General features: G+C 42.3%; 1 protein-coding gene across 2 annotated transcripts; it reads left to right on the top strand.

Annotated features, from left to right (window-relative positions):
* LOC127775206 (homeobox-DDT domain protein RLT2) lies at positions 1–11,300 on the top strand. Of its 2 annotated transcripts, none has more exons than XM_052301533.1 (18): positions 1–903; positions 1,037–1,534; positions 1,913–1,989; positions 2,426–2,917; positions 3,005–3,097; positions 3,170–3,334; positions 3,425–3,647; positions 4,414–4,514; positions 4,622–4,708; positions 5,059–5,199; positions 5,302–5,457; positions 6,064–6,273; positions 6,350–7,057; positions 7,126–7,674; positions 8,443–9,066; positions 9,160–9,264; positions 9,809–10,072; positions 10,252–11,300. In XM_052301533.1, exons 1-18 carry the CDS (start codon positions 675–677, stop codon positions 11,092–11,094), a joined length of 5,565 nt encoding a protein of 1,854 aa, XP_052157493.1. In that variant the 5' UTR covers positions 1–674; the 3' UTR covers positions 11,095–11,300. The 2 variants fall into 2 exon arrangements, with proteins under 2 accessions (XP_052157493.1, XP_052157491.1); XM_052301531.1 differs by having other exon boundaries at positions 2–903; positions 10,249–11,300.
* The last annotated feature ends 17 nt before the right edge of the window (positions 11,301–11,317 follow it).

The raw sequence follows: 11,317 nt of genomic DNA, 5'->3' as shown, positions 1-11,317 counted from the left end.
ATTCGCTCGCCAACGCCGCAAGATCGAGCGAACCCCAGCGAATCCGAGCGCCCACGCAGCCACATCCCATCATTATTCCGCACCTTTCCTCGCTTTCCTTCGCACACTCCCGGACTCCTCTCCTCTCCTCTCCCCATCGCGAAGAGAAAAAAAAAAAGGATAGCACCAACAACAACAACAAACACAGCGGAAGGAAGCAGAGGCGGCAGAAGAGTCAGGCAGGCAGGAGCAGCGAATAATAAAGGGGGGTTTTTATTAGGAGAGTAGTAGTAGTAACACCACGATGGAACGAGCGATCCAAATCCTGACCAGTTCGGATCGAGCGGTGGAAGAACAGGTTTGGAGTGGCCTCCCGTGTTGCTCCTCCTCATCCTCCTCCTCTTTTCTTTCTATTCCTCTTCTTCCCCGCGGTCTCTTTCCCCTCTCGCACGCACCCTCCTTCTCCTCCTCATCCTGCTCCTCCCCTCGTTTTGTTGTTGTTGCTGCTGCTGCTGCTGCGGATCGAGGTCGTCGCCGGATTCGGTTCGGGTCGTCGTTGGCCCGTGGGCTATATATCGAGGGGATTTAGGTTTGCGGGATTTTGGAGTTTGTGTGTTGAATCGATCGTGTTGGCGGCGGGCGGAATCGGCGAATCTAGGGTTTGGGATTCTCGATTTGATTGATCGGGTGGGGGGATGGATTCGTCCGGCGATGGAGGGGACGAGGGAGCGGGGGCTGCGCCGGCTGGGGTGGAGGAGGAGAGCCCTGCCCCGGCGTCGGCTCCGGCTCCGGCTCCGGCTTCCGCTTCCGCTCCCGTTCCCGCCGCCGTTGGTGGTGGAGCAGGCGCCTCTGGATCCAGCGGGAAGGTGAAGCGCGTGATGAAGACGCCCTATCAGTTGGAGGTTCTCGAGAGGACATACACAGGTTCGTGGATGATGGCCTATGGGGGACTGGGGATTCTGGAAATTTTTAGGGCTATTTCGTGTTTGATTTGTCGATTTTTCGATCGAAACAGCCCTGTGATTTCTGTGACTTGGTTTTGTCTGTGTTGCTGCAGAGGATCCGTATCCAAATGAGACGATGAGAGCGGAGTTGTCTGTGAAGTTAGGGCTGACGGACAGGCAGCTGCAGATGTGGTTCTGCCACCGGCGGTTGAAGGACCGTAAGCCACCGCCGAAGCGGCAGCAGCTGGAGGAGGAGGTTCCTGTGCCGGTTATGGCGCCGCCTCCTGTTCTGCCACCACCACTGCCACACAGCGAGCTAACAATGGGTACTGGTGGGATGTATGGCGAGCCGTTGCTGCCCCCCTCTTCCCGGAGAGGAACTGGCAGACCATCGGCTGTTCCGAGGATTTCTGCATCAGAGGTTGCGCGGAGATATTATGAGCCACCACAAGTTATGCTACCTCCGTTGGCACCAATGCAGCTCACACGAGCTGAGCACCGGGTGATTGATTCTGTGGAACGACTGATAGGGGAGCCGCTCCGGGAGGATGGGCCAGTGCTTGGTGTCGAGTTTGATCCTCTCCCTCCTGGCGCATTTGGGGCGCCTATTGGTATGTTTTTCATGCCCATGATGCTTCCATCCTGCATTTTATAGGTGCTGCAATATGAATGTTTCACTTATTTAGAAAGAATCCTTTGCACTGTTCTAATACATATACATGATTCTAAAAACCAACATGTTGGATCGATCTTTATAGTTCATTTTCTGTCATCACCCACTGTTCGACAGGTAAACTCCGTGGTTACCTACATAACTGAGAATTGTGACAGATATTAGACTTGCATTTCATCTTTTATGTGTTTAGGAAAGCGTTAGCAAGTTTAAATGATGATTGCATTGTTTCAGCGTTGATACTGATAATATGTTCATTTCATACTTCCAATCTGCTGATTTCATTTGTGCTGTTATTTTGCTATGTTTGGAGCAGTTCCAGAGCAACAGAGACAGCCTTTCCGATCTTATGAGGCCAAAATGTTTTCTGGGCATGATACAAAGCACATTAAGGTATGTTACATTAGCACTTAGCTTGCTGCATGCATGCATGCTGTCTTTTGATAGTTGACTTCCAGTAAAGGGTCTATTTATCAATCCTGGTTATCAGCCTTCACAGGTTATAATAATGTAAATAGTGTAAAAATATTCATGTTATACTACTGATGTTGGATGCATCATAATTCTGCAATATCTATAAGCTAATGTGGTCCAAAGAGAATTAATAATTAATACTTATAAAACAAAACTTTAGACTACCGATGTTATATTGTAGTTGTACTAGATATTTACCTAAACCCATGACCATTCACATCCACTTTTAAATACTTCGCCGTCCTTATATTTGATTACGTCTCCTGTTCTGTTCATCTTCAAGTTTAGCTGCTTTTAGTATAGTCTTTTGTTTCTTTACTTATCAATGTATTCAATCTATGTTTTCCCCTTTCAGGCATCTGCATTCTTGCCTAGCATAGATCCTTTTGTTCCAAGTACAGTTTCTGGGAAGAGAAAGTCCATGACAGGAAGTTCTTCCCATCTTGGTTCACGGGCAGTTCGTGAATACCAATTTATTCCTGAACAGTCAAGTGATATATATGAGAGGACGACCCAGTCACGATACTATGATGTTTCAACTGAAGCTTCGGATTCAAGGATGTCGACAGGATCACGATTCCTCCATGGTGTTGAAAAGGCACCTGGCTATACATTCCATGGACAAATTTCTGGTTCTAGCCATTTATCTCTACATGGCAGGCCACCAGTTTTTTCATCGGGATCAACAGATTATGAGATGGATCCATCTAATATCAATTCTAGTTCTGTTCCAAATGAAAGCCAGTATGGAATTCCTCAGGTTGCTGGATTTGAAAACTCCGTTGCACCCTCAGACAGAATGGTTTATCATGATGACGATGCTTTTCGAATGGAAAGAAAGCGCAAAGTATGGTTTTTCACTGACTTTATGTAAACTTGCTCGTTATTCCGGATATGCACTAGTTGCTGATGTGTGATCATTTTCTTAAAACAGCATAGCGAGGAAGCGAAGATTGCAAAGGAAGTTGAGGCTCATGAAAAACGAATCAGAAAGGAGCTCGAGAAGCAAGATATGTTGAACAGAAAGGTATTCCTTATTCATGTTACAGAGGATCATGCATTTGTTCTTGGTATGAGATTTATATCCCCCTGTTTGCAGAGAGAAGAACAAGTGCGGAGGGAAATGGAGAGAAATGATCGTGAAAGAAGGAAAGAAGAGGAGAGGTTGTTGCGTGAAAAGCAGAAGGAAGAAGAGAGATTCCAAAGGGAACAAAGGCGTGAACACAAGCGAATGGAAAAATATTTGCTGAAGCAGTCCTTAAGAGTGAGTTCTCTAGTTCTAGGACTTTTAATGTGACAAGTATAGAGTTCAGATTATTGCTACTATGTAGTTTACAATCTTTTGTATGTGCAGGCTGAAAAAATAAGACAAAAGGAGGAGCTTCGTAAGGAGAAAGAAGCCGCAAGGCAGAAGGCTGCCAATGAAAGGGCTACAGCACGTAGAATTGCACGGGAGTATATGGAGCTCATGGAAGATGAGCGCCTAGAACTAATGGAACTGGTTTCACGAAGCAAAGGGTTGCCCTCTATGCTATCTCTTGATAGCGACACGTTGCAGCAGCTTGATTCATTCAGAGGTATGTTCAACACTCCTAGATCTAGTCTTCTAGTCAGTGTACGCTGCAGAATTTATCAGCTTACTTTGTTTTCATTTCAGAAAGAAACTACATTTGCTGATTGAATAAAGAACTTTGCTTTTCTCAATTGGGTAGATGCAATTGTTATGGCTTTAAAGGCATTTCATTTTAAGGATGAAAAATATAGAGTTATATGTTTACAAAAATAATAGACCTGATACTCGAATTTATGATAGTTCTTTTGTTAGGTTCACCCTTTATCTGATATGGCAGTGTGAAATCTAATTTCACCCCTTCGTAGTTTTATATCTTTGTAAAGAGTAGTGCTTGGTATTTAAGCCGAAATCAGTGTACCTCTCTGTACGAAAAACTGAAATACCTTGTAACGCATTTCCACATTCTCAAATTCAGGATGAGAAAAAATAGAATAGGTTATGCAATCATTATCTACAGCCTACTTGCTGCTAGGTCATCAAAAATACTTTCTTTGGTTTGGACCGAATAGTCACACTATGGGTTATCTTGGTGTGTTATGACAATTTTGTTCACTCATGTTACCTAGTTGTATTCAGTGACAATTTCTTCTAGGTGACAATTTTAAACCAAAAGGCATGACACCCCAGACCCAACTTTTATTAAAAAGAGCCAGCAAAGTTCTTAGCATTTTACAGCGCGCATACAAAACACTTCACCTCACATGATCACTACACAAACATCTCTGGCTGCATAATATAGGGGATCTAAAGTTTTGTCTGCCCTTTTACAGGAATGCTGAGACAATTTCCTAGTGAAATTGTGAGATTGAAGGTGCCATTTTCAATAAAACCATGGACAAGCTCTGAAGATAATATTGGAAACCTTTTGATGGTACTTTCTTGTTATGAATTTTCTTCTATTCAAAGTGCATTATATGCTAGAAGCCTATAGAGTTGTTGTAAGTTGTAAAAATTGCTGCTGTTTAATGATATCCACAGGTGTGGAAGTTCTTCATTACCTTTGCGGATGTTCTTGGGATTCCGTCATTCACGCTTGATGAGTTTGTGCAGTCTCTTCATGATTATGTAAGTTAATTGCCCATTCCATCATGCTAAAAGTGAATCCTGGTATGGTGCAAACACAAATGTGTGAGTTGATGGCATGGTGTTGCTTCTCTGTTTTATCCTAGTAATATGAATAAGAACCACAACATGACATGGATGTTTTGACATTTGTACTGTACATGATATTCTGTGCTCTCTGAGTTTGTATATCCAACTCATCGATACCAAAATATGCTAACTGGCATTTGACTCTTGGTACATTATTATAGTACGAGCATTTAACTTTTGGTACATGTATGATTCATTCTCACATCTAATATTTTTTAGCTGCTTGTTCTATGTGAGTATGACTATTGATATTCATGCTATAGGATTCAAGGTTGTTGGGAGAATTGCATGTTGCTCTGCTGAAATCCATAATAAAAGATATTGAGGATGTTGCCCGGACTCCTTCAGTTGCTTCAGGGATGACTGCTAATCCTGGAGGTGGTCATCCACAAATTGTTGAAGGGGTGTGTGTGCAGATCTTTGCTATAACATAGAGCTTCTATTCAAATTGAGTAAATTCTGTGCTATTTATATTTTCTAAAACATTCCTGATCTCTTATTGCTAGGCATACGATTGGGGCTTCAACATACTTGCCTGGCAGCGACACTTGAATTTGCTTACATGGCCTGAAATATTGCGCCAGTTTGGTTTATCTGCTGGTCTTGGACCACAGTTAAGGAAAAGGAATGCTGAAAATGTCAATAATCATGATGATAATGAGGTATTTGTCTGTTGAAAGTGTCCAATGCATATGCATTTAAATTAGTTTATTCCTGATAGCTGCATCATAATCATGTGCAATCTGTGTAGTTCTGTTGGAGGCAATAACTTGCACGATTGTAGATTGTATTGTTGTATCAATATCTCTGGTATTTTGGTTCCTGAGCAATTTTCGATTCAGAGAAAACGCCTACTGTTTAGTCTTATAGTTGGCTCCATAGAATCTTGAGGTACAATGGTATTTATGCTTTTGATGGAAAATTCAAACATAGAAGCTATCAGTACCGCGATCCTATGATCTTGCTAGGCTATTTTGATCTAGGTCCTTCCAGGGTTGTAGTTAGGAATTACAATATAAAATAACAGCATAATCCTAAATATTTGGAATCATAGTTCTCGAGGCATTGGTAGGATCATGGTCCTACGAACAAGGGATATCCTATCTTAAATACTGAATGTGGTCCTTGAATGAAAGTATAATTGGAGAAACTTTTGTAATCTGAAGCAAAAAAGCAGATTAGCCACTTCACAGTTTTATTCTCTTTATGGCAAGAAATAAAATACTCTCAACCCTAACAGCCCTGAACAACTCAAAATTTGCAAACAGGGTCGTAATGGTGAGGATGTTATTTCCATACTGAGAAGTGGCTCAGCAGCTGTAAATGCTGCTGCTAAAATGAAAGAAAGAGGCTACGGTAATCGCCGCAGGTCTCGACACCGTCTGACACCTGGAACTGTAAAGTTTGCTGCGTTCCATGTGTTGTCACTTGAAGGGAGCCAAGGTCTCACGATATTGGAAGTTGCAGAAAAAATACAGGTATGCCGACCACACTCAAAAAAGTTCAATTGTAACCTGTTGCTATCTTATTGATTTTGTTTATTGATCTCTTCAGAAATCTGGACTGAGAGACCTTACAACAAGCAAGACACCTGAGGCATCTATATCTGCTGCACTGTCAAGGGATTCAAAGCTTTTCGAAAGGACTGCACCTTCAACATACTGTGTTAAAACTCCATACAGAAAAGATCCTGCTGATTCAGAGGCTGTGTTGGCAGCAGCACGTGAAAAAATAAGGGTGTTTCAGAACACTATTTCTGAGTGTGAAGAAGTGGAGAAGGATGTGGATGATGCTGAGAGGGATGAAGATTCTGAGTGTGATGATGCTGACGATGATCCTGATGGTGATGAAGTGAATATTGAGGAAAAAGATGTCAAGGCTTCCCTGGTTAAGGCGCAAGATGGTGGCATGCCAACTGCGGTTGGTCACATAAAGAAGGAAACAAATAGCATAGTTAACTCATTAACGACACCACTCATCCACACTAAATCTTCTGAGAGTAGCTCATTGCGCACTCTGGACAAGTCTGTACAAGTCCGTACTACAAGTGATCTACCAGCTGAAATCTCATCGGATAATCATGAAGGTGCTTCCGACAGTGCTCAAGACGCAGAGATTGACGAAAGTAACCAGGGGGAGTCCTGGGTACAGGGGCTAGCGGAGGGTGACTACTGTGATCTCAGTGTTGAGGAACGCCTCAATGCATTGGTTGCATTGATTGGTGTTGCCACTGAAGGAAATTCTATACGTGCAGTTCTTGAGGTAATTATCTTGCATGATCTTGATATCTTGTCATTTTCCCATCATCTGAACCAAAAGGATCTTTGCAGGAACGGCTGGAGGCAGCAAGTGCTTTGAAAAAGCAAATGTGGGCAGAAGCACAACTTGATAAAAGACGTTCGAGGGAGGAATTTTCTAGTAAAATGCAATATGATTCTGGTATGGGTTTAAAGACCGATGTAGATCAACAAAATACTCTCGCCGAAAGTAATCTTACACCGGTGCATAACCTTGTTAAAGACAGTAATGGAAATGGCAGCTTAGTAAACAACGAGTTGCCTGTCGATCAGCAGAGTCAGCCTAATGCTTGCAGCGTGGTTCATGAAAGGAACGGTGTAAGGCAGGAATTTAGTGCTAATCCAGAAAATTTGTCTGGTCAACAATATGTTACATCTGAGAAAACAAGATCTCAGTTGAAATCATATATAGGCCACAAAGCAGAACAACTTCATGTATACAGATCACTACCCCTCGGGCAAGATCGGAGAAGAAACCGGTACTGGCAGTTTTCAACTTCTGCATCCCCCGATGACCCTGGTTCTGGAAGGATCTTTTTTGAATCTAGAGATGGATACTGGAGGCTGATTGACTCAATTGAGGTATTTTTATTTCTTTTGTAACCCATAGCTTATTCACAATACATATTATACTAACAGCACAAATTCAGCTGGTGAGGTTTGTGTTTCGATGTGCCGATTAATCAATAGGACGCTACATCAGCTTTACTTATGGTAGATAAAGAGAGATTTGTCCATACCACTAGACGATGTCACAGTTGTAATAGTAAAGTGGAATTATTTTAGAGGGTCTTGAAAATGTAAACCGTCTTGGTGGTTGACATGAGCCATATTGCTTAGATAGTAGTTCTCACCATCCCATATGCTTCTATTTTAAAGCTTGCTTTTATTTATCTAAGGATAGGGACATATCATGTCGAGCACAACTTCTGGGTTACATCAGTTAAGTGATTAAGTCATGATCCAGTGTTTTAGCTGGTGGAGCAGTGGTACTAAATTGTACGGGCATTTGCTTGGATTCAATCAAAGATTAGGCTTTTCTAACTTCTTTCTTGGATGATTGATACCTATCGGAGTGCTGATTCAAGATTTTTCTGTGGTGTTCTGGGCTCGTACTTGATAACAGCAACTGAACAATTCCCAGGACTAGTTGTAGAAAACCTAGATGCTACATGCAGTAGTGGTTTATATATATATGAATACTTGCATCGTAAATGGATATGTGCTCTATTTAGGGTATATTGTCCTTTGTTTTGTTTATCTAAGAACCAGCTTTTGATGTTAAGAGTCCCTTGTCCAAGTACTTTCTGGGTCTCTGATAATTTCAATGTTATGCCTAATTAAATGCAGACTTTTGATGCATTAGTATCTTCTCTTGATACTCGTGGCATCCGTGAGTCACATCTTCATTCAATGTTGCAAAGCATTGAACCAACCTTCAAGGAAGCTATTGGGAGGAAAAGGTGTGCCAGCATAGAACCGTCGGCCGGAAGGGTTTTGAAAAATGGAACTAGTGAGATCATAAGTCCAAATCATAGTAACGAGTTTGGAAGTCCATGCAGTACCCTTTCTGGTGTTGCAACCGATAGTGCTATGGCATATTCAGATTCCTTCAGGATAGAACTTGGGCGTAATGATGTTGAAAAGACTGCAATTTCAGAAAGGGCTGATCTGTTTATAAAGTGGATGTGGAAAGAATGCAACAATCACCAACCAACATGTGCCACGAAACATGGAAAGAAACGATGCTCTGAGCTGATACAATGTTGTGATTTCTGCTATCAGATTTACTTAGCTGAAGAAACACACTGTGCTTCTTGCCACAAGACATTCAAATCCATTCACAATATCTCAGAACACTCTTCACAGTGTGAAGAGAAACGGAGAACAGATCCTAATTGGAAGATGCAAATTTCAGACGATTCTGTTCCTGTAGGATTGAGATTGCTAAAGCTGCTTTTAGCAACCGTTGAGGTCAAGCAACATATTTCTGATGTGGCCTTATCTTTCTATTTTGTTGAGTGCAAGTAGTGAGTGTGTCTAACTTGTTAACATTTTGTTTTACAGGCTTCAGTTCCAGCTGAAGCTCTTGAGCCATTCTGGACAGATGTTTATCGGAAATCTTGGGGTGTGAAGTTGTATTCCACATCGTCTACAAAAGAAGTCTTTGAGGTTTGTGCATCTTTTCCTTCTCTTTCTTTAATACACCCAGCAGTTCTTTACTTCCGTTTGTTTTGAGGACATCTTTTACACTGAGTTCTACTGTATTTGCAATAGCAGGCTAAAAGAGTATTACTATGCTAGACATAAGTTGCATTGGTCCATTGGGGTTTCACTTGGAACCCCATAAGCTGTGTTTGCTCTATAGGAAATTATTAAGAGGATAATTCTTTGGCAATAGTAACATGATACTTATAGGAAATTATTTCACTAAATAAGCTGTGTTTACTGTACTGGTATTTTAGCTGCCATGATACACATGTTGCTGGAAGACTAAATCATATTGGTTCTGTTTGGTCTATTTAGGAAGTGTTTTTAGTTCAAGGGGTTCTCTTTGGAAGAATGGGTCGTTAAAAAACCTGCCGTGACAAATTGATTCTGCAAGATAAATGCTTTGATTTTTAAAATGGAAATCTTGGCAATTTGATAGCAGCTTTTTCGTATATATTGGCTATGCCTATCAGCCTCTGAATTGTGCTTTGTCATGCTTTGCCAGATGCTAACCATTCTGGAAGGTGCCATAAGACGGGATTTCTTGTCATCTGACTTTGAGACAACAACTGAGTTACTTAATTTAAGCACGCAAGATTCAGCTTCTCGAAATACTGTTCCACGTTCTGGATCTGCTGATGTACTTCCATGGGTTCCTGACACTGTTGCTGCTGTTGTCTTAAGATTGTTAGACCTAGATTCTGCCATCTCATACACTCTTCGTCAGAAGGTGGGATCAAACAAGGAGCGGGGAGCTGGAGAGTTCATGGTGAGTCTTATTTCTTATGATCATTGTATTGAGGTTTTTACGCAAGGAAAATAAATAGATAGCGTAAAATACTGTTATTCATTCATTAAATGTGATTTATATAGCAGTTTGTTCTTTTTGAATCACACCCTTCTCTAGCTGTCCCTTTGTGTAATTGTGTTGATACTTCTATGCAGAAGCTTCCGCCAAGATATACTCCTGCTAAGACCAAACAAGAAACTGAACCTATGGGAACAGGTTTTGATCGACAAGAAACATGGCTAACTCCAAGCAACGGACGAGGCGGTCGGGGTGGCCGTGGACGAGGTAGTCGAGGCGGTAGCAGGGGAGGCAGATCCCGGAGTCGTGGTGGCAAGGTCCCAAGAGGTATTAGCAGCTCCCCCAAGATCGAGTTCAGGGGTTACAGTGCCAGCGCCGTGTCATCTGAGAAAGCTCCTCGAAAGTATGCTCGTCGAGGGCGTAATCGTGGACGTGGGCGTGGACTTAGAACTGTTAGACCTCGGCAGCCATCAGATATTGGAGCCAGATCAATTCCAAAGCCAAACTTGCTGGGCAGCTTTAGCATGCTAAGGAATGCAAAGCATACAACAGCCATGGAGTCTCCTCAGAGTTCTGGTGCAGAAGAGTGGGGCTTGGAGAGAAGGTCGTCATATGTCAAGGATGATGAGGACAATTCAGCTTCTCAGTCAGAGGAATCGAGTGAGGAAAATAGTGAACCCATGAACGACGAGTACGATGAGCCGCTCCCAGATTATTCAAGGGACAATTCTGGGTCCAGCCCTCTTCAGATGATGGATGATGGGAGTGACGATAATGAAGAAGATGCCGAAGGGGATGAAGATGGTGAGGAAGATGGAGAGGACTACGATGCAGAACAGCATGTTGACGAAGACAACGACGATGCTGAGATGGGCGAGGATGATGTCGAGGACAATGACGATGGCGATGGTGGCGGTGGTGGAGCGGAGAACGGTGACGAGGATGAAGACGGTACATCATATTCTTCCGAGTATAGCGAATAAAACGAATGAATTAAGAAGTCTGGCCTTTTGAAGGTCACGTGGCAACCAAGTGATGGTACGGTTTACATCTGGTTCTATCTAGCTCAAACAGATGGTTTATCCATACATAGTAGAGGATTATCGGTTTTGTAGAAGTGTATTGGTAATTTACCAACATGTAGCAGTATGTATACACAGTATATTCAATGTCGGAAATCATTCCCGTACAAAGTTACCTCGTACG

The sequence above is a fragment of the Oryza glaberrima genome, chromosome 5, assembly GCF_000147395.1.
Source record: "Oryza glaberrima chromosome 5, OglaRS2, whole genome shotgun sequence".
In the NCBI taxonomy this organism is placed as follows: domain Eukaryota; kingdom Viridiplantae; phylum Streptophyta; class Magnoliopsida; order Poales; family Poaceae; genus Oryza; species Oryza glaberrima.
Note: the sequence above shows the minus strand (reverse complement) of the source record. Positions and strands in the feature narration are given on the sequence as shown.

What these genes read in the sequence shown, in the direction of transcription:
- LOC127775206 (XM_052301531.1), top strand. Translation starts at nt 675, where the DNA reads ATGGATTCGTCCGGCGATGGAGGGGACGAGGGAGCGGGGGCTGCGCCG. An exon ending in GCAGCTTGATTCATTCAGAG is followed by an intron (nt 3,648 to 4,413) that starts GTATGTTCAACA and finishes GCCCTTTTACAG; the next exon opens with GAATGCTGAGACAATTTCCT. An exon ending in GGCTGATTGACTCAATTGAG is followed by an intron (nt 7,675 to 8,442) that starts GTATTTTTATTT and finishes AATTAAATGCAG; the next exon opens with ACTTTTGATGCATTAGTATC.